The sequence below is a fragment of the Dipodomys spectabilis genome, unplaced genomic scaffold, assembly GCF_019054845.1.
Source record: "Dipodomys spectabilis isolate Male_0828 unplaced genomic scaffold, ASM1905484v1 ptg000184l, whole genome shotgun sequence".
Lineage (NCBI taxonomy): Eukaryota > Metazoa > Chordata > Mammalia > Rodentia > Heteromyidae > Dipodomys > Dipodomys spectabilis.
In genome coordinates, this window is record NW_024870861.1 from 606490 (window position 1) to 629587 (window position 23098).

Here is a 23098-nt window from a genome sequence, read left to right on the forward strand (position 1 = left end):
AGGCAGACAGGGATGTGTGAGAGACACAGGGCAGTACAGGCAGACACGGGGCAGTACAGGCAGACATGGGGGAGGACAGGCGGACATGGGGGAGGACAGGCAGACACGGGGGAGTACAGGCAGACACGGGGGAGGACAGGCAGACACGGGGCAGTACAGGCAGACATGGGGGAGTACAGGCAGACACGGGGTCGGACAGGCAGACACGGGGCAGTACAGGCGGACACGGGGGAGGACAGGCAGACACAGGGGAGGACAGGCAGACACGGGGGAGGACAGGCGGACACGGGGGAGGACAGGCAGACACGGGGGAGGATAGGCAGACACGGGGGAGGACAGGCGGACACGGGGGAGGACAGGCGGACACGGGGGAGGACAGGCGGACACGGGGGAGGACAGGCAGACACAGGGCAGGACAGGCAGACATGGGGGAGTACAGGCAGACACGGGGCAGTACAGACAGGCACCAGAAAGTGGCCCAGGAAGTCCTGAGGTTCCCCAGACCCACGCCTGCCGCTGGTTCTGTTCCTCACGGGCTTCCCGGGGGACAGTGGCACACAAGCCTGCTCCGGAGCCTGCTGGGGTCCCGCCCTTCCCATCCAACCCCTGAATGCCTCCAACACCGCACTGTGTGAGGAAGGGGCCTCGCTCCACAGCCCCAGCCCCAGGGAGCAAGAGGGCCGGTAAGACGCAGCAGAACTCTTGTTAAAGCTCCCACAGGGAGAGAGATCACAGCTGCACCTTGTTCTGGGGTCCGCATAGCCCACCCGCCCTGGGGGAGCCCCCTCCCCTCGTCTGCCTCAGCAGCAGCCCCGGGCGGGGCCGGGGCTCCTGGCCATGCCAGCTTCCTCCCCGGTAGCCACAGCTTCTGGTGGTGCAGTGGGGACGGGGACCAGGCAGGCACGGGAGCCCCTACAGCACCCAGGAGGGCTGCTGGGCTCAGGTGTGCTGTGGAGCCTCTTCAGCCTCCCTGGGTGACCCGGAAGCCCTGGCTGTCAGGGTCCCAGCCTGGAGTTCAAGCAGCACCAGGCTGTCAGGGCCGGCCCGCAGTGACCGGCAAACTTGAGGAGCAGAGCCAGGCAGCAGTAACCTTGACCATCAGTGAGGCACGCGAAGGCAGGCTTTGAGCCTGTCCCCAGGATCAATTGCTTGAGGCCCCAGACCCCCAAACCGGCCCCTGAGACAAGTGGTCAGGGAGTGGAGGGGGAGGCGGCAGGGAGGCTGGATGTCTGCCTCGGGGCGGGGTTGGGGGACTCTGCGTCCCCTTACCCCCACCAGGCTGCCCACTCTAGAGACAGGAAGCTGAGCTGCGTTCTGGGGGCCAGTGTGGTGGACATGGGTGCCCTCTGCTGTCCATCCAAGGCATCTGCTGCTGGTCAGGGTGTGGGCAGGCACCCTAATGCTCATGCCTGCCTCCCAGACACACAGGGCACCTGGGCCCAGCTTGCTCGCGGGACAGAGAGGCCTATGCAGCCTCCATGGGAGACTGGAGATGCACCTCTGCCCCAGCCCTGCCACAGCGCAGGGCGGCTGGCATGGAGGCACCCTCAGTTGGGGGACCTCCTGCCGGAAGCTGGCCTCTGTCATCTGGGAGGCCAGAGATCAGTGGTCAGCAGGCCCAACTCTGGATACAGAATGGATGGGCAGAGGGTGGAGTCGGAGATCTGAGGATCAAGGTTCAAAGCCAGCCCAGGCAGACAAACCCGAAAGACTCTCATCTTCCATTTAACTGGCAAAATCCAGAAGTGGAGGTATGGTTCAAGTGGTAAGGTGCCAGCCTTGAGGAAGTTCAAAGGAGCCCCAGTAGTGGTATACACACATGAAGGAGCACGGGCAGCTTCACCTCTGGTCATTTACCCAGCGGCTCCACCCACTCTCTGCTCAGCTCTCCAGAAGCTTCCAACCAGTTGTCTGAGGCGGTCACTGTGTACAGAGAGGAAATGAGCCCTTGAGCCTTCCTGAGCCCTCATATCCTGGCTCACCATCTCCCAGACAACACGCCCAGCCATGTGGCTCTAGGGCTGTCCTCGAAGCCGGTGGGGTGCGGGACATTAGACTACCACCTGTGGGACCCCCAGGACTGGAATCAGATCCCAGCTGGTTCTGACCCCAGCTGGTTCTGGAGATTCTCACCAAAGAGCTCATGTCAGGCCCGGCACGTGGACACAGACCCCACAGGCCCCCACATCAGGCCCAGTGCCCGGCACGTGGACACAGACCCCACAGGCCCCCACGTCAGGCCCAGTGCCCGGCACGTGGACACAGACCCCACAGGCCCCCACGTCAAGCTGGCACGTGGCCTGCAGGCCCCCGGAACCCTCACGTCAGGCCCTGCACCTGGCACGTGGACACAGACCCCACAGGCCCCCACGTCAGGCCCAGCACCCGGCACGTGGCCTGCAGACCCCACAGGCCCCCACGCCAGGCCCAGCGCCCGGCACGTGGACACAGACCCCACAGGCCCCCACAACCCTCACGTCAGGCCCTGCGCCTGGCACGTGGACACAGACCCCACAGGCCCCCACGTCAGGCCCAGCGCCCGGCACGTGGCCTGCAGACCCCACAGGCCCCCACGCCAGGCTCAGCGCCCGGCACGTGGACACAGACCCCACAGGCCCCCACGTCAGGCTGGCACGTGGCCTGCAGGCCCCCGGAACCCTCACGTCAGGCCCTGCGCCTGGCATGTGGACACAGACCCCACAGGCCCCCACGTCAGGCCCAGCGCCCGGCACGTGGCCTGCAGACCCCACAGGCCCCCACGCCAGGCTCAGCGCCCGGCACGTGGACACAGACCCCACAGGCCCCCACGTCAGGCTGGCACGTGGCCTGCAGGCCCCTGGAACCCTCACGTCAGGCCCTGCGCCTGGCATGTGGACACAGACCCCACAGGCCCCCACGTCAGGCCCAGCGCCCGGCACGTGGCCTGCAGACCCCACAGGCCCCCACGCCAGGCCCAGTGCCCGGCACGTGGACACAGACCCCACAGGCCCCCACATCAGGCCCAGCGCCCGGCACGTGGCCTGCAGGCCCCCGGAACCCTCACGTCAGGCCCAGCGCCCAGCACGTGGCTCACAGGCCTCTCAGATCCTGCCTGGGCAGCAGGTGGCTGCCTGTCTGGCTTCCTGCGAGATGCCCCTTCAGGGAGCAACTCATGCCCCTCTCCTTGGCGATACAGGTGTAAGGCTCGGAGGAGGCTGGGGCCACCCTGGCTCCTCTGCTCTTGCCTGTTCTGGAGAGCCAGAGTGCAGATCTGCAGACGGCACTGGTCCAGGCTGGCGGCAGTGACTGAATTCCAGGGGTGGCAGTTGGCGCAGGGAGCTGTGGGCCAGCGTGCAGGCCAGACAGAGCCAAGCACAGCTCCTGGCAGCAGGCTGGCCCAGGGCGGCTGGACACCTACTCCCTTTCTCTCTGTACAGCCAACCATGTTCCCGACAGCCCTAGACCAAGCAGAGCGAAGCTGCTGCTGACACTCAGATGTGGAATCAACATAGCCAGAGGCCAGGAGAGACACCACACCGGAGCCAGGAGGCCTTGTAACCGGTCACAGAGGATCGACGGCCTGCAGAAGATGTCAGGGGCATCGCAGCTAGATTAATGGCGGCTCTGGCAGGCTAACACTACCCTTTTGAAGTCCCAGATGCACACTCTTGCCTGCCCTCCGGCTGCCGCTGAAGGAGGTCCTCGGGATGGCAGCCCGGCCGTGACCTATGAGTTGAAAGGGCAGATGAGGAAAGAGATGCAGGGCCACAGCCTTTGCTCACCTGGCCAGCTCTGGCCCTGGCTCTGCTTCCAGCCTGCAGAGAGGAGCGTGGCCCAGCGGCCATGCTGGGCCCTGGGAAAGTGGCAGGGGCCCCTCACGGCTTCATCAGACTCCTCTGGGTGCTCGGCTGGGAGGGGCAGGGCGGGGTGGGGAGGGGGGTCTCTGGAGCCAGTCTGGGTGCTCGGCTGGGAGGGGCTGGGCAGGAGCTAGGAGGGGTGGGGTGCTTGGGGCAAGGATGGGGAGGGACCCACACACAATCTGCTCGTTCACCAGGGAAAAGACAGACACACGGAGATCTTTGTTCAATGGGCAGCAGCAAAGAAATCTCAAGACCACAGCTAAGATCCGAGTTGCAAACCCCACAGGTCAGAGGTCTGAGCAGGGTCCAGGAGGGCAGGAACCCACAGCACCTCCCGGAGTGCTGAGCGAGGGCTGAGTATCCCTCCCTCCTTCCCTCACGTAGGCTCCCCAGGGTCCTGCAGGTTATGATATGCTTCCCCACCCCTTTCAAGTTGGCTTCCTAAAGAAAAGATTAAACTTTAGAAATATTCATTAAGAAAACCTTGAAATTTTTTCCTAAGAAAGTTTTTTCCTAAGTGGTAAATGAGACAAAGCAAATTTAAAAAGAGACCACTTTCTCTAGTTTAAGAGCAAACATGTTTTAAAGCACCAATTAAAGTAGAAAAAGTTGCCAAGAGTGCTCTCTACAAGTCTCTGCTGCTAAAAAGAAACTGAGACAGTAAAAGACAAACCCTTTGGAAAATGCTTACACACAGTCACATACACAAGGGCCTGTGGTACGCCACAATGGCAGAGAAAAGGCATGAATACATCACTAAAGATAAAACAGGGCAGCTCACACCTGTAATCCTAGCTACTCAGGAGACAGATCTGAGGATCATAGTTCAAAGCCAGGTTGGGTAGAAAAGTCTGTGAGACTTTCATACCCACTGAACTACTCAGAAAAATCCAGAAGTGGTGCTTTGCCTCAAGTGGTAGAGAGCTAGCAATGAACAAAAGAAGCTCAGGGACGGCACCCAGGCCCTGAGTTCAAACCCAGGGACAGCACCCAGGCCCTAAGTTCAAACCCAGGGACGGCGCCCAGGCCCTGAGTTCAAACCCAGGGACGGCAACTAGACTCTTGAGTTCAAACCCAGGGACGGCGCCCAGGCTCTGAGTTCAAACCCAGGGACGGCGCCCAGGCCCTGAGTTCAAACCCAGGGACGGCAACTAGACTCTGAGTTCAAACCCAGGGACGGCGCCCAGGCCCTGAGTTCAAACCCAGGGATGGCGCCCAGGCCCTGAGTTCAAACCCAGGGACAGCACCTAGACTCTGAGTTCAAACCCAGGGATGGTGCCCAGGCCCTGAGTTCAAACCCAGGGACGGCGCCCAGACCTTGAGTTCAAACCCAGGGATGCGCCCAGACTCTTGAGTCCAAACCCAGGGACGGCACCTAGACCCTGAGTTCAAACCCAGAACTGATAAAACTGGTGAACATGAACAAATCAAATAAGAAAACATTTAAAAAAGAAGAAAGCCAGGCACCGGTGGCTCACACCTGTAATCCTAGCTACTTACAAGGCTGATATCTGAGGATCACGGTTCAAAGCCAGCCCAGGCAAGAAAAGTCCGTGAAACTCTTATCTCCAATAAACCACCAGAAAACCAGAAGTGGCGCTGTGGCTCAAGTGGTAGAGCGCCAGCCTTGAGCTGAAGAGCCCAGGGACAGCGCCCAGGCCCAGAGTTCAAGCCCCACAAGCGACAAAAAAAAAAAAAAATAAAAGAAGAAAAGCTGAAAAAAATTAAATACTAGATAATCCCATCTAGAGAAAAAGAAAACACCAAATCCAAGAAAAAGAGGAAATAAACATGGGCAGAGAGGAAATGAAAGGATTGCCAGAGTACCTGACTCCTTCCAAGACAAATACGGGGGTAAAATGGATGCTCTAGGCATTTATCATTTATCCCTACAGTTGGGATAAATGTGTCTGAAAGGCTGGGGGGGGGGGGGGGGGGACGTGGTCCCGGCCTGGCACTGCTGGGCGGGGGGGCAGATGTCTTCAGGTCAGGAGGTGTCCCTGGTGTCTTGGGTCCGTTCTACCCAGGCTCCTGATACAAGGCGCTGCCACATCAAAGCAACAGAGAGCCACCATGACTGTCACCTCCCCGCTGGGGACCAAAGGAGACCGTTCCTCTTGGTAAGCTGATCTCAGGCATTTGCAATAGTGACAGAAAGCTGACTCCTACCCATCTGGCCCACTAGCAAAAGCCCTCTCCAGGCAGGGTGTTGGGAGGTTCTGGGTGTGTCCTTCCACAGAGAGCCCTGGGGCAGGACCGGGAAATGCGTGGAGTCTATTCCCGGGCCTGGCGAGTGACCGGGGACTGCAGGGGACAGGCACTGCCGGGGCCTTGGAAACGAGAGAAAGGAGCAGAGCCTCGGCGTGGTGGGTGTTGGAGGCCTTGGGAGCTGGATGCATGGCCTTTTCCCAGACAGATACAAACAGAAGCAATCAGTGAACAAACAAGCACAGCAGTGTAAAAGGATGCATTTAATGTGTCCTGTTTAAAAGAAGTTTAAATTTTCAGTGAAAATAGAAACAGGGAGTATAATGAGAAGTATGCAATAAAATAGAATAAATTCTAAGATTATAATTTGAACAAATATTAAGAGTTTCCCTTTTAAAACAGAGAATTGTGACCTGATCTGATCATCACTGGGCAACAAAACCCGATAAGCTATGGATAAAAACAACAGAAAAACGTTTAAAATAAAAACATGGAGAAATAACATACCAGACAAAAGTCCTGGAAATGTCAGGCATGCAAACGCTAGTGTCTGCTGGGACAGAATTTAGGGCAGCAGATGCTGTGGGTGCACAGCTGGCTACAGGGATGGGTGAGCATCCGGTGCTGTGTTTGCAGGCCCTGTCCTCCGCTCACCACCAAGGGCCTCAGAGCCTCCCAGGCTGGACAGGCCACAGACAGTGACAGCCAAGAGCAGCCGGCAGTGACCAAGAGCTCTTCCTCTGTTTTTGACGTCCTCACACCTGTCTGGGTAAGCCGGCCAGAGGGCCTGTGCTCTGGGGCTGTGGGCGGATGCCACACTGTGCCAAGCACCTCACTGCCCATGCCTTTAACCAACGTGGATGGTCCCGCCAGTTTCGGGTCACAGGGCAGCCTGGGAGCTGTGCATTCAGCCCATCCACTGAGCGCAAGCCCCTCCGCTGGCCCCACCCCCTTTCAGCCCCATGTGGTTGAAATGGGCCCAGCTGCATCACCACCTTAAAGTCCGTTGGGTAAAGCCCTTCAACAACCTGCAGCCTCAACACCTCTGGCGGTGTCATGTCCTGAGATTGGCCAGAGATCAGGATGGCACATCTCTGGACATCGCCAGCCTGCCTCAGAGCTCAGGTCAGTGACAATGCTGAGGTTGGGGACGTGGCGCCGGACGGCTGCTGAGACACCAGCCATCCCGAGGCACTGGTGTGTGCCGGGGCGCCGCGCCGGCTGGAATGCCACACACGCAGAACCTCCACTAGAAACCTCTGCCTGTGCAGACAGTGGAGAAAATGAATGATGTCCCATGTCGGGACTCACGGAACAGCTGAGGCAGCACAGGAACTCGCTTCTCAGGTGGCAAGTCAGGTGAGAACAGAAGTGGTCACACAAGTCTAGTAACCGAAGAAAGAACACTGTCCTGGACGAGTGCGATCAACGAGAAAAAAGGTGGAAAAAGTACCGCAAAAGTCAGTAAGATAGAGGACAGTACATATTAATAGCAAAAGCCAAAGGCAGTACTCAGAAAACATCAATACACATATAAACCGTGAAAATACGGAGCAAAAACAAAGAGGAAGATGCAAATAGAGAGGCTAAATCAAAATGAACCACCACAGAAAGACCTAGAAACTCACAAGGCTATGATTATTAGCTGCATTGAAAATTTTCCAAGTCCAAGGTCAGTTAAAAGAAAACCCTGAACTTCTGAAGTGGGCACCCCGGGGGGCGGGGCGGCTGAAGTGGACACCCCGGGGGGCGGGGCGGCTGAAGTGGGCACCCCGGGGGGCGGGGCGGCTGAAGTGGACACCCCGGGGGACGGCGCAGCTGAAGTGGGCACCCCGGGGGGCGGGGCGGCTGAAGTGGGCACCCCGGGGGGCGGGGCGGCTGAAGTGGACACCCCGGGGGGCGGGGCGGCTGAAGTGGGCACCCCGGGGGACGGGGCGGCTGAAGTGGACACCCCGGGGGACGGCGCAGCTGAAGTGGGCACCCCGGGGGACGGGGCAGCTGAAGTGGGCACCCCGGGGGACGGGGCGGCTGAAGTGGGCACCCCGGGGGATGGGGCAGCTGAAGTGGGCACCCCGGGGGGCGGGGCGGCTGAAGTGGGCACCCCGGGGGATGGGGCGGCTGAAGTGGGCACCCCGGGGGACGGGGCGGCTGAAGTGGGCACCCCGGGGGACGGGGCGGCTGAAGTGGACACCCCGGGGGGCGGGGCGGCTGAAGTGGAGGAAGGGCAGGAGGGACTGGCATGGAGAAGGGCACGCAGGCAAAGGTGCAGGCCCCGGCTGGCTGGGTCACTGCCAGGGGCTGCACAGCTTGCGGCTCACGCTGGCGGGAAGAGGACAGCTCAGCGATGGGCCCGGCCGGGCCGCACGGCACCGCGCAGCCACCGGTGCAGTGGCAGTAGCAGGAAAGCCAGGCAAGGCTGGGGCCCACGTGTTGGTGGCTGCGCAACCCTGGGCTGCTCAAGTGTCATTTGGTCACCCGGCAGCACGGGGATCAAAGCCCTGCCTGTGTGAGAGGAGCCGCCAGACTCTACCAGCAGGGGGCGCAGTGAGGAGCCACAGCCGGAGGGAGCGCACGACATTTATTGAATCTGACAGCACAGAGGGGCGTCCTGGCGACCCCCGGATCCGCAGCTAGCCCCGCGTGCACGAGGCGGAGCCACGGGCAGGCCCACCCCACCCTGCTGCCCCGACGCTCAAGGCCCTCTCCACGGGCTTCGGGGGAAAACAACAACAAAAAAACAACCACCCTGATTTCAGCGTGTGACCAGGGGTGGAAACAGGAGCCAAGACCACAGGTTCTAGGGGAAACTGAGTCAGGATGCGTGAGAGAGGAGGGTCTCAGAGCACAAGGGGCAGGTAAGCATCAAACCAACTCAAAACTGTCACGCGGACGCTGAGGGACCAACTTCTAAAACGTCTCGGTGGGAACACAGGAGCACTAAAGTAAAGAGCATGCCCACACATGGAGACAGCTAAACTAACACGGAGCGCGGCGCCACGCCGCGCGTGGCTGTGCAGGGGCGCCTCTGTCGGTAAAGAGAACACTCCACTCAGCTCTGCGCAGAGGGCCGGCGGTCAAGCAGCATGAACCGACGGGCCGCGGGCTCCGGTGCCGGCAGGGTTAGAGCCCGCCCATCCCCGTGACCTCCGACGTCAGCCTGCAACAGACAGAGGCAGGAATGAGGGCGCCAGCCGCTCCTCACAGCGAGCGCGGAGGGGGGAGAGCGTCAGGCCAGACGCCAGAGCCTGCGGTCCCGCCCCAATCCCAGCCTACGGGGCTCTAGCCCCGGCCGGCAGCCGAGCAGCCGCAAGGTCTGCACAGCCCTCTGAAGGTCAGCCCAGAGGTCTGTCACCAGAGCCGCGGGGACTGGGCCAGAGCGGGCATGGCGCCGGGAGGGCAGGGCGGCCGCCATCTCCACACGCACCCTGCCTGGCCCAGCCCAAGGCAGGGCAGGCACAGGGAGGAAGGGGGCCTAGCTTCAGGGGCACAGCCCTGAGGGCTGTTGGGCGGCAGAGACAGGAGGCTGACTCGGCTGGGCTTGGGGTGGCGGCCTGCGGCCCCGTGTGCTGCCCACACTCCCACCGTGGAGGAGGGGAGCGCTTCCCCCGAGTGAGTGCGGGGCTGGCTGGGCTCCAGACAGAGGAAGGACCCTGCGGTGTGGCCCAGGGCCCTGGGGCCGCGCTAGCGGAGGCGCGGAGATGCGGAGACGCTCACCTGGCATTGATGAGATACTGGGCAAGGCTGATGTTAGCCGGGGTGCCGGTGATGGTGATCTGGCGCTCCGACGACCCCTCAGTGGCGTTGGCAATCTTGATCTGAGCGCCAGACATCTGTCGAATTTCGTTGATTTTGGTTCCTTGACGCCCAATTATGCAGCCTATTAGCTAGAGGAAAGCAGGGGGATTGTGTCAATAGACAAGCCCAGGACACCTGTAAGAACGCTTGTGGCACTCACAGTGACCAGCACCAACCTTGTTCTCAGCCCATGCCCTCGAACCCGGCTCTCCGGCTGAGGCGGGTGACTGTGCCCACAAGCCCGGTCCTCTGGCTGGGCCAGGTCACAGGCTGTGTCTGCCTCCTCGCCCTCCCGTGAGGATCACTGGGCGTAAGGCCTCATCGCATCACGCCTCCTCCATGCTGATTACAGGCCAGGCCCCGGTCAGCACCTCTGCTGACCCGCAGGGTGAGGAAGGTCACAAATGCCAAGCCTGGGGACGTGTGGAGCTGCTACGGCCTGACTCATGACCTGGGGATGCTCCTGAACTTCCTTTCCTCGCTACTGGGTGGCCTCTGTTCAAAGATGGGTCAGTGGCCTGTGGCCGGCAGTGGGAGACTCTCCTCCCGTCCCCTCCCTCCCACTTATGCGCTCCGCTGCTGCTGGCCAGGCCTCCTGGGTCCCGCCACAGGCACTGGAGAGGCACCATGCTCAAATGTGGGGAGGTGGGGAGGAGAGGCCCGCCATGCAGCCCCAGCCTGGCTGGCTCCCTCCGTGTCCACCCGGCCTGCTCCACTCAGGATGCTGGCCTCAATGACATGGAGTTCCGCTCATGCTCCACCGCTATGGAGGCCTGTGGAAATCATGTGGCCCTTCTGCTTAGGCATGAGGGAGTCTTCCGGCCATGTGGCAATCCTCCCGCCTGCCCCCTCCGGGAGCTGTGCAGGGGTCCTCACTCCTTTTCTAGATGGAGCCCTGGGAGAGGCATTACTCAGAACCAGAGAAAGGTCCTGAGCCTCATGGGTAGATGGAGAAGAGGTGGCCCGGGACTGGACGTCTCTGTGACTGAGCAAGTTCAGACGTGAGCACTGGACGTCTCTATGATCAAGAGCATGCTCAGACGTGAGCACTGGACGTCTCTGTGCTGGAGAGCAGGCTCAGACGTGAGCACTGGACGTCTCTGTGCTAGAGAGCATGCTCAGACGTGAGCACTGGACGTCTCTGTGCTGGAGAGCAGGCTCAGACGTGAGCACTGACGTGGCGGTCACTGGCGTGGCCTGTTGGACCCTGGCCTAATCTGGTTGTGACCAGGAGTAAACCAGGATGTGGTGAGGGGTGTTAGGTGGATACATCGAGCTTTCTTCCTGTGTCTGAGGAGCGAAAGGCGGTGGGGCAGGGCCCTCTCCTCCTGTCCGGATCGCCCTGAGGACTGGCCAGGGTCTCTCCATGCAGGGTGGACAGGGAGCTCTGAGTGCGTGAGAGGGCCCTGCCTCCCTTCTGAGGAGCAGGCTCCCCTCCCCAGAGAGACTCCCAGCAGGGTGTGGTGGCCAAAGGAGCCACAGCTAAGGGGTGCACGGCTCTCCGACACATCCCTACCGTTGCTCCTACCGACCATCTCAGTTTCAAAATGAATGTGCATGGCAAGAGTGTATCTCCTGATGCTGGCAAGTGGTGGCTTGGCACGGCCCTCCGAGGAGAGAGCCTGCCTGGTTATGGCACTGGCGGAAGGACTGCGGTGGTGGTGGGCCCGGAGGGCTGGCACGCAAGGCGGGGGCAGGCAGCACAGCCCCACATCCTGGAGGCTGGTTCTGTGTTGGGGCCTCAAGGTGGATAGAGATCCATGTGGCAGGGAAGCAGTCAGGGCTGGCGCTGCTCCCTGCATGCGTGGGCCGTGGGAGGATGGTCTCTATGGAGGTCAGAGACCTCCAGATGGCCTGCTTGCCCTCTCCTGCCTCCTGAATCTGTGCTTGCTGTGTTTACTTACATGAAGGGAGAGGCAGGGCTCCAGCCTTCTGCCTGCCTGGCACAAGCAGCAGAGGAGTAGAGGCTTTGGAGTGCCCAGCTCCAGAGCAGAGGCGGCCTCTAGACACAAGTTGGGTGGAAGGCGGCCCTGGGCCTGGGCTGCTGCTGGCAGCTACCTTTGGGGTCTGTCTCTCACTCTCCCTGCTTTTGGGGTCCCGGGATAATCCACTGATTTGGAAAACTTCCACAGCACATGGCCTCCCCGAGGCAGAGCAGAACCAGGGGTGCTAAAATGTAGACACCTCACACATTCGGGGTCTGTTGGAGCCACTTTACTGAGAACCCCAAACCTCTGATGATATGGGACTTCCTCGCACAACCCAGCCAGGCTGGGGCCAGCGTGGAGACGTGGCACCCAGCCCGGGTCCGCCCAGGCCTCGGGGAGCTCGGCGGACCCCTGCTCCCTTCCCGCTGGCTATCCTAGGGATGGCTGGGCATTAGGCAAGCTTGAGGGAAGAAGCAGCTGGAGGAGTGGGGAGTGTGGGCGGGCGGGGCCGTGCCTCGGGGCGCACCTCAGGGTGCACCACCTGCCCCTCAAAGCCGGGAAGCGGGGAATACTCACATCATTGGGAATGGTGAGCTCATGAGTGCTGGCTGGGGAGCTGGCATCCAGACCTGGGCACACCAAAGGGGTAGGGTTAGGCTAGCAGGAAGGCTGCCCCCAGCCACCCAGGCCTGACCTCACCCCTCCCAGCTGCCCCTGGTGACGGCCCCCACGGGTCCCCGCAGGGAGCTCCCCAAGCCCTCAGTTCTCTCAAAGGAACACAAGACAAGAATGTGATGTTTTTTCCTTTGTGATTTCACCCCCACTGTGCGCGTGGAATCCCTCGGGACGGCCCAGCGCGACCTGGCCTCAGGTCTCGGCAGAGCACCTCGCACCGGTCACGCTGGCAGGGCTGACACGGAGGGCCTGCTCCCTCTCTGCTGGCTTAGAACCCCTTTGTCTCCCTGCTGCTGCAGCCAGCTACTAACGCTGCTTCTGACATAACTAACCAAAGGCCATCACACAGTGGCCGGGGAGTTCAGCTCACCATCCAGATTTTCACCTGAGCAAGGAGACCCGAGCTTCACTGCTACACTAGCGGGAGCGCCATCCTCCTCCTTACATTGAAGACTGAAGCCCAGGTTGCAGGTTCCTTCCTCCCTTCCTTCCTTTTCTTTCTTGACAAATCTGAGTCTAGCTCAAGTCAATCTGAAACCTTCCAGATCTTCCAGCCTCAGCCCCCTGAGGGCTGGGATCACAGCCTGGTCATGTGCAGCTAAGACCAGGTTTTCATGTGTGCAAACCTCAGCTTGCACCACCAGATAACAGATAGCTTCCCAAAGCCCAAGGGAAGCTTTCTCCTACCTCAGAAATAGTGACAATAAAGCTACAGGCCTCGGAGATGGAGCCGTCACCGCTGAGTCTCTGTGGCTCTGTGTACTTCATTCCCACAAGTATCAAGTTGAGGCTGGCTCTGCTCAGCCCGGCCCTGCTGTGCCTTCAGAATGGCCCTGAAACTAGGCCTCCTCCCTACGTGGTGTTCTTGCCTCACTGTCAGTGAGCGCCCACTTCCTCCGGGAGCCACGCTCTCCCGGCTCCTGCTCCAGTCATGACTCTCCCCCGGGGCCCAGGTGCACAGCCCACACACCGGCCTCTCTCAGCAGTCCATCAGCAAGCTCCCTGCCAGGTCTAAGGGGCAGCACAGGCATCCGGCAGTTGGGCCACGTGCTAGGTGCTTAATGAACCATCCTACCCCAAACACTGCTATCTTTCTTGGAGTTTCTATCCTTTATTTTCTTTTAAGTAAGTTACTTGATTACTTCTGTACTGGGAGCATCTGAAGTATCATTCCAGCACTTTCTAAGCCCCACTCTCCTAGACTGGTGACCCTGAACCGCCAAGGGGAAGTCAGGAGTGGCCGACAAAGTGGTGGACTTCAGCATATTTTGGCTGAGGGAGGAGCCTGTGAGCATTGTTTCTGAGAGGCGCTGTGGGGAAAGGGCTGAGCGGGAACAAGTCTGTGTGAAGCATGTGCCCTGGGAAGTGCTTTCGTCAGCCCACACCTTGGCACAGGGGCAAAGCCAGCGGTGAGAGGCCACTCCCGTCAGGCCTGCCACCTTCCTCTGCTGCTGGCTGGGGGCGCGGGGTGTCTGCCCCCCACGGAGGGCCGGCTGCACCCGGACACAGGGGCAGCCCAGGAGTCCGCTCCTCCCACTCACGGCGACCCCCGGGCTCTGCCCACACCAGCCTGTCCTCAGTGCCCTCCATCCTGCAGCTGGAAACCAGCCCCAAAGAACAGGAGGAAGCGCAGACAGGCAGAGCCCAGACCCACCTTCTAGGAAACACACCACCAAAAAGCTGTATCCTAGCTACCACAGTTCCAATTCCAACTACAGGCTCCACATGCTGTGCTACCCGGAGGATGAGTGACAGCACCACGGCTCTCCTCACTGACACACCCTACCATCAGGGTGACTGACAGCGCGATGGGCCCCCTCTCACGAGCACACCCTACCATCAGCATGACTGACAGCGCGATGGGCCCCCTCTTGTGAGCACGCCCTACCATCAGCGTGACTGACAGCACGATGGGCCCCCTCTTGTGAGCACACCCTACCATCAGCGTGACTGACAGCGCGATGGGCCCCCTCTAACAAGCACACCCTACCATCAGCGTGACTGACAGCGCGATGGGCCCCCTCTTGTGAGCACACCCTACCATCAGCGTGACTGACAGCGTGATGGCCCCCTCTCACGAGCACACCCTACCATCAGCGTGACTGACAGCGCGATGGGCCCCCTCTTGTGAGCACACCCTACCATCAGCGTGACTGACAGCATGATGGGCCCCCTCTTGTGAGCACACCCTACCATCAGCGTGACTGACAGTGTGATGGGCCCCCTCTTGTGAGCACACCCTACCATCAGCGTGACTGACAGTGTGATGGGCCCCCTCTTGTGAGCACACCCTACCATCAGCGTGACTGACAGCGCAATGGGCCCCCTCTCACGAGCACACCCTACCATCAGCGTGACTGACAGCGCGATGGGCCCCCTCTTGTGAGCACACCCTACCATCAGCGTGACTGACACCGCGATGGGCCCCCTCTTGTGAGCACACCCTACCATCAGCGTGACTGACAGCATGATGGGCCCCCTCTTGTGAGCACACCCTACCATCAGCGTGACTGACAGTGTGATGGGCCCCCTCTTGTGAGCACACCCTACCATCAGCGTGACTGACAGTGTGATGGGCCCCCTCTTGTGAGCACACCCTACCATCAGCGTGACTGACAGCGTGATGGCCCCCTCTTGTGAGCACACACTACCATCAGGGTGACTGACAGCGTGATGGGGCCCCTCTCACGAGCACACCCTACCATCAGCGTGACTGACAGCGCAATGGGCCCCTCTTGTGAGCACACCCTACCATCAGCGTGACTGACAGCGCGATGGGCCCCCTCTCACGAGCACACCCTACCATCAGCGTGACTGACAGAGAGATGGGCCCCCTCTTGTGAGCACACCCTACCATCAGCGTGACTGACAGCGCGATGGGCCCCTCTTGTGAGCACACCCTACCATCAGTGTGACTGACAGCGCGATGGGCCCCTCTTGTGAGCACACCCTACCATCAGCGTGACTGACAGCGTGAAGGCCCTCTTGTGAGCACACCCTACCATCAGCGTGACTGACAGCGCGATGGGCCCCCTCTTGTGAGCACACCCTGCCATCAGCGTGACTGACAGCGTGATGGGCCCCCTCTTGTGAGCACACCCTGCCATCAGCGTGACTGACAGCGCGATGGGCCCCCTCTCAGGAGCACACCCTACCATCAGCGTGACTGACAGCACGATGGGCCCCCTCTCACGAGCACACCCTACCATCAGCGTGACTGACAGTGTGATGGGCCCCTCTTGTGAGCACACGCTACCATCAGCGTGACTGACAGCGCGATGGGCCCCCTCTTGTGAGCACACCCTGCCATCAGCGTGACTGACAGCGTGATGGGCCCCCTCTTGTGAGCACACCCTGCCATCAGCGTGACTGACAGCGCGATGGGCCCCCTCTCAGGAGCACACCCTACCATCAGCGTGACTGACAGCGTGATGGGCCCCCTCTTGTGAGCATACCCTACCATCAGCGTGACTGACAGCACGATGGGCCCCCTCTCACGAGCACACCCTACCATCAGCGTGACTGACAGCGCGATGGGCCCCCTCTCACGAGCACACCCTACCATCAGCGTGACTGACAGCGCGATGGGCCCCCTCTCACAAGCACACCTTACCATCAGCGTGACTGACAGCATGATGGGCCCCCTCTTGTGAGCACACCCTAAGATCAGGGTGACTGACAGCGCGATAGGCCCTCTCTCACAAACACACCCTACCATCAGCGTGACTGACAGCGTGATGGGCCCCCACTTGTGAGCACACCCTACCATCAGCGTGACTGACACCGCGATGGGCCCCCTCTTGTAAGCACACCCTACCATCAGTGTGACTGACAGTGTGATGGGCCCCTCTCACGAGCACACCCTACCATCAGCGTGACTGACAGCGCGATGGGCTCCCCCTTGTGAGCACACCCTACCATCAGCGTGACTGACAGCGCGATGGGCCCCCTCTCACGAGCACACCCTACTATCAGCGTGACTGACAGCGTGAAGGCCCCCTTGTGAGCACACCCTACCATCAGCGTGACTGACAGCGCGATGGGCCCCCTCTTGTGAGCACACGCTACCATCAGGGTGACTGACAGCGTGATGGGCCCCCTCTCACAAGCACACCCTACCATCAGGGTGACTGACAGCGTGATGGGCCCCCTCTCACAAGCACACCCTACCATCAGGGTGACTGACAGCGTGATGGGCCCCCACTTGTGAGCACACCCTACCATCAGCGTGACTGACAGCGCGATGGGCCCCCTCTCACGAGCACACCCTACTATCAGCGTGACTGACAGCGTGAAGGCCCCCTTGTGAGCACACCCTACCATCAGCGTGACTGACAGCGCGATGGGCCCCCTCTTGTGAGCACACGCTACCATCAGGGTGACTGACAGCGTGATGGGCCCCCTCTCACAAGCACACCCTACCATCAGGGTGACTGACAGCGTGATGGGCCCCCTCTCACAAGCACACCCTACCATCAGGGTGACTGACAGCGTGATGGGCCCCCACTTGTGAGCACACCCTACCATCAGCGTGACTGACAGCGTGATGGGCCCCCTCTCACAAACACACCCTACCATCAGCGTGACTGACAGCTTGATGGGCCCCCTCTCACAAACACACCCTACCATCAGCGTGACTGACAGCGCAATGGGCCCCCTCTTGTGAGCACACCCTACCATCAGCGTGACTGACAGCGCGATGGGCCCCCCCTTGTGAGCACACCCTACCATCAGCGTGACTGACAGCATGATGGGCCCCCTCTTGTGAGCACACACTACCATCAGCGTGACTGACAGCGTGATGGGCCCCCTCTTGTGAGCACACCCTACCATCAGCGTGACTGACAGCATGATGGGCCCCCTCTTGTGAGCACACACTACCATCAGCGTGACTGACAGCGTGATGGACCCCCTCTCACAAGCACACCCTACCATCAGCGTGACTGACAGCGCGATGGGCTCCCTCTTGTGAGCGCACCCTACCATCAGCGTGACTGACACCGCGATGGGCCCCCTCTTGTGAGCACACCCTACCATCAGCGTGACTGACAGCGTGATGGGCCCCCTCTTGTGAGCACACCCTACCATCAGCATGACTGACAGCACGATGGGCCCCCTCTTGTGAGCACACGCTACCATCAGCGTGACTGACAGCGTGATGGGCCCCCTCTTGTGAGCACACCCTACCATCAGCGTGACTGACAGCGTGATGGGCCCCCTCTTGTGAGCACACCCTACCATCAGCGTGACTGACAGCGTGATGGGCCCCCTCTTGTGAGCACACCCACCTGGGCTGCATGGGTGACTTGAGGCAGTGGCGCCCAACACACCCAGACCTGCCATGGGACCCTAGCATGACCACAGAGCCACCTCCTGGCCTCCCCCAGAGCCTGAGGCTCAACCACAGCCTGAAGCACAGGCAGCTGCCAACTGCTGGCTGACTAGGCAGTGGCGCAGTGGTCTCAGGCTGGGGGTTCCTCCCCTCTGCATGTGGCCTGGCCTGTCCCATGGCACTGTGGCCTGTTTTACCTGGCGACTGGCCCATCAGATTTTGAGCTTCTTCGGAGGAGTGTAAAGGCAGCTTTTCTCCTGGAGAGCAAAGGAGAGACAGATTTAATGTTTTGCCCTCAAGGAGATAAGCAAGTTCCCTTCAATTAGGGAAGCTCAAAATATGACCGGCGCGCGCACAGCTGACGCCCCCGGCCGGTGGCTCTCGCTGGCCCGTGGGGGAGGCTCGCTCAGTCGCCTGGCTGGACTACGGCCGACTGCTCTGACTGCCTCACAGCAGGTCTGGGCAGCGGCCGGCTCCTGACACTGCTATTTCAGGGTATGCAAGGGGGACGTGGGCACCCCGCTACCCCGGGGCAGGGCAGCCACACTGCAGCGGGAAGCACTTGCTCCGGGGTGAGGGGAGTTGCCCAAGGTGGCCCGTCGGGCCGTGCACCCACGGACCACGGGAGGGCAGGGACAGGAAGCCAAAGGTCACACAGCCCAGCGTGGAGCTGGGCTGACCCTGCCACCGCAGCTGCTTTGTTACCGCTGCAGGAGTCAGCTTCAAAGCGCTGTGACCGCGCATGCGTGCGTGCCGCGCTGGATAGAGACAGTTCACAGAGAGAGAAACGCCCCAGGTGAGAAGAGAAGGTCAGAAAAGGGCAGCTGGGTACGTACCGGGGAAAGCGGGGTTGGTCTGTCCGAGGGGAGGAAAGGGGGTTTGCTGCATGGCCAGCTGGTGGAGCTTGGTCAACTGCTGGGGGTAGGAGGGACATGAGAGCTAAGAAGGTTATTGTTATCGAGTACAGTCAGTCACACCAAGTTAAAAACGGCAGTAACAGAACAGACAGGCTCAGGGGCCATGCGGACATGGCAGACACCGCAGCAGGATTCAAGGACTTGGCCTGGGTGAAGCAAGGGGCCTGGATGTTGGTAGCCAAGGGACCAGCCACACCTCCCTGCTCACCAGCGGGGTGGGGAGGGAGGTTGGCGAAGGCCAGTGTGGCCCCTGAGGAGAGGATCTGAGGGACACAGAGCAGGGACAGCTGGGACCCCAAGACTGGCAGACTCACGCTAGCACCTGTGGGGCACAGCAAGGCAAGCCCTCAGGTACTCCTGGTCCTGGCCTTGTGCTCAGGCCCTTACCTCGCAGCAGAGGCTGGTATGGGGAGGGGCTGGAGGGCATTGCGCTCACGCGGAGGCTGCTTCTCTGCTGGTCAGCTACAAGGCTTTTCAAGGGGAACTTTGGTTTATGGCTTCTCTAGGCATTTTATCTGAGCTTCACTAAGGGCAGCAGAAGAGCAAGGGAAATGTGGCCGGAACTGGCTTCGCTTAGAGAGAGAGGGCAGGTGGGATACTCAGAACCCTCTCACCCTCTGCAGAGCCCGGGATCTGGAATAGAAGGTTCTGGGCTTCCTCTAAACCTCTCACAAATAGGTCTGTGTGGGGCGTGCCATCGATGCAGGTGGAGTTGGGCCTGGCTTTGTGCTGTTCTGGGACAGACAGCAATGCCAGCAGTGGTGCTGGTGGGCGGGGGAGGGGGGGGAAGAGGGGCACTGAAGACGTGGAGCTGCTGCCCCAGGTGAGCGGGATGAGCTGCTGATCGGATATCTGCTTTAGAGAGAACGAGGTCCTCTCCCTTCAGGAAGCAGCACCAGGATCCTGTGTCTGTCTGGTGCTTCTTAGCACTATGTCCAGCTCCTAAGGCCCCTGGGACACTTGCCCTTCCCACACCTGGCACCTCCTCCCCCAGAAAGGTGGGCACAACACTAGCCTGTCCTAAAAGCAGCCCTACCCCTCTAGTCCCAGCTGCTTGGGCCCCATAAGCCTCTGCACCGGGCTGGGCTGTTCAGGGGAGACCACAGCAGCTCAGGCTAGGAGACTCAGTGACCTGGGTCAGCTTCAACCCTGGAATCCCCCAAACGGGTGACAGGTGCAGGGCCACGGCAGGCAGAAGGCTATCCGTCACCTGCGGCCTGGCGGGTCCCAGGCGGGTCCCAGGCAGACACGGCAGGGGTCCACCTGGCTCACATCTGATCTGCCCTGAATCTGGCAGAATTTAAGCCACCTGACAGGAGCCATCCCTGGCACCAGCCAGAGCTGCAGGGACTGCACGGTGCCTCCTACTCCATGCCAGGCCAGCAGGCCTGGGCGGCTGCCGTGCTGTGCGTCTGAGGAGGGAACGAGATTTCGGGGCCCTCCACGAGGGCGTGTCAGCCTGCAGGGCCTGCGCACAGCGGGCCCGTGGGAAGCACCGTGTGGTGACCTCTGAGAGGTCCCGACAGCGGCTCTCTGCCTGTTTCTGCTGTCCCCACACCCCAGGGGCCATCAGCCACTCCACCATGCTCCAGGGCAGGCCCTCTCCTTGGCGGCCCTGGGTCAGGATGGCCAGGGATGAGAACGAAAGTGGGCTTGGGGCTATCACGGCTGTGTGGAGAGGCGCCCCCCCCTCCAGGCCTCTGCTCCCTTGTCTGTAATACGGGGTGTGAGGGATGGGGGGCTGTCTGCATGCCAGTGTGGGCTGCAGCGGCCGACCTTCCCGGCTGCCCACACCTCTGCTGCTGCCCCTCCTCAGACCACCTGGGGAGGCTCATCCAGACCCCGGCCCATGGGGGACAGAAACCAATCTATGTCGTTGGCTCTACTCATGTCCAGACTGGCCCTCAGTAGCTCAGCAAGGCCCAGACTCTGGCTCCTCCTAGCACAATACATATTCTGCTCTTAACAAAGAGATGTTCCCACTCACCTATGCCTCGTGCCGGCACAGACACAAGCTGGCAGGCCATGGCCAAGCTGGGTAGGCATTTGCTCACTGAGTGGGTGAACATTTTGTTTGCTGGGCCCTGCTTGATCAAGCTGCTGTACCTTTGGAACTCTACATTTTTTAAAAGAGGGAGTAGGGCTGAGCACCAAGCAGCTTTCTGCTTCTTGTGAAAGTTCTGTCATCTGAGAAAGCAAACAAGTCCTCAACTCCCAGTGTTAGCTCCAGTTCCTCCACATCATCAGGAGGGAAGGGATGGAGGTGGGCAAGGGAGGGAAGGAGAGCAGCAGGTGGAAGGGAGGGGGGGAAGGTGGGGGGGAGGGAAGGTGTCCCGCCCCAGGAATCCCCTTGCTCTTTCCATCTGACATTGCGTCAGAAGGTGACACACAGGGGCTGAGGTCTGTGTGCAGTCAGTGAAGCCGCACAAAGCACTCCTGGGAGCAGCCCAGGCCTGCATTTCTGGACAATGTCTCTTGCCTAAGCTCACCAGACCCGTTGTGGTTTAGACATGACCCTGCTCCAGGGATGGAGAGGCACACCTTTCCCCCACTCTCTTCACTGTGTTCAGGGAGGCAGGGTTTCACAAACTTTCCTCGCTGATGCCTCTCACACACGACACCCACTTCTCTCGGTATGTGCAGATGGTGTTTGACTGTCTCGAGACATACTTTCCCGGAGACCACTCATTGCCCAGCAACATTTGTGGTGGCCCTTCTCTTGGGTTTGCGCGGGAGGCCCGGGCAGCATGCTCACCCCAGCTGGCTCCCAGCTAGTCCTCTGCTGTAGTGGTCTCCCTGGCACCCAAACTGCACCCACTCGGTTATTACCTCACAGAAAATCTGTGCATCTGCCAGGGAAAATCTTCCCATTACTCTTAAGGACAGATGGATGATTCTTGAATGGTGCTTTCCCATATCAATTTAATATTTTAATTTCCTCAAAAAGTCTTACAAAATTTGGCTTGGAATATTGCATTAATGTATCAATTGGGAAATAACTAATATCTTTGTAATATTAGTGTTTTTATTAATGGATATGGTATATCTCTTCATTGCATATTTTGTTTTTTTTGAGGGTAGTACTAGGTTTGAACTCAGAGCCTTGAATGTGTTAGGCAGTAGGTCTACTAATGGAGCTATATCCTCAGCTGTTTTTCTTTTAGTTAATTCTCTTTCTGTGGCCTTAGGATGCAATCTTTCTGTCTATGCCTCTCACAGAGCACACACAGGCATACATACACATACATAGTATACATAGAGTACACTGGGGCATAAAAATAGTCCACATGTAATTTTTTTGGTTGTTGTTGGTCATGGGGATAGAACTCAGGGCTTGGGCGCTGTCTCTGAGCTCCTTTGCTCAAAGATCCCACTTGAACCACAGCACCACTTCCTGTTTTCTGGTGTTCATTTCAGATAAGAGTCTCTTGGGCTTTTCTTCCCTAGCTGGCTTTGAACTTTGATCCTCAGATCTCAGCCTCCTGAGTAGCTAGGATTACAGGCATGAGCCACCAGCACCTGGCTACGGGTACTTTTTTTTTTAATCTATTTCTATTAATTCCATCCATTAGAGAGCAGAAATAGTGATTTAACACATTATGTTTTTGTTTATTTACCGAAATGCCTACAATTTTCTTTGTCCACCATTCTTTCTTTCAAGTCTAGCCTTCCTTTTTGACATAATTTTCCCTTTCAAAAGACTATCCGTTAGAAAGCGATTTCTGTGGGCCTTTTGGTCTTTGCTGTTTGTCTGCAGAAGCTACACTGAAGTCCTCGGAAGAGCACTTCCTCTACTATGTCACTGTCTCCGGATGGCCATTGTGCTGGTGAAGGCTCAATGGCATTTCTCCTTCCTTGTTCCTCTCTCTTGTTGCGGGTGGTGCTGTCCAGGGCTCCATACCTGTCGAGCACACCTTCAGCCCTGCCCTTGACCGGCTCTTTTTAGGGCAGGGTCTCGCTTTCCACCAAACAGGCGCCCGGGCTGTGACTGCATACTCTTTCAGCTTCACATCACTGCTGGATCACAGGCTCACACCTCTCTCCAGCTTCCGTCCAGGGAAATAGTCTCGAGGACTTTTCTGCTGGGCTGGCCTGGCTTGCACATGGCCATCCCAGTTCCAGTCTCTACTGTAGCCCAGGACGTCAGACAGGCATGTCCCTCCAGCATGCAGCTGCCTCCTCCTCCTCCTCACTGCCACCCAGCTACTGCTGCTGCTTCCTTCTTTGTTTCCTTTTCCTCTTCCTCCTCTTTCTCTCCTTTTTTGAGATAGGATATTACTATGTGGCCAGCCCTGGTCTTGAACTCAAGATTCTTCTGCTTCAGCCTCCTCTGGAGAGCTAAGATTATAGGCATGAACCACTTCCTGGCTCCTTTGTAATGTTCTTTTTTTTTTTTTTTTGGCG

The 23098-nt window shown here is 59.5% G+C and overlaps 1 protein-coding gene across 4 annotated transcripts in view; it reads right to left on the reverse strand.

Moving 5' to 3' along the window:
- Positions 1 to 8625: 8625 nt before the first annotated feature.
- Positions 8626 to 23098, reverse strand: part of Pcbp3 (poly(rC) binding protein 3) — a 170698-nt gene continuing 156225 nt past the window's right edge. For 3 of the 4 annotated variants that reach the window (XM_042695321.1, XM_042695319.1, XM_042695322.1), the window contains 5 exons: positions 18614 to 18692; positions 17975 to 18034; positions 12347 to 12399; positions 9762 to 9931; positions 8626 to 9204 (listed from right to left, as the gene is read on the reverse strand). In XM_042695321.1, coding sequence (XP_042551255.1) covers positions 9168 to 9204; positions 9762 to 9931; positions 12347 to 12399; positions 17975 to 18034; positions 18614 to 18692 — 399 coding nt within the window. In that variant the 3' untranslated portion in view covers positions 8626 to 9167. The remainder of the gene's footprint in view (positions 9205 to 9761; positions 9932 to 12346; positions 12400 to 17974; positions 18035 to 18613; positions 18693 to 23098) is intronic. The other variant, XM_042695320.1, reaches the window with a different exon arrangement.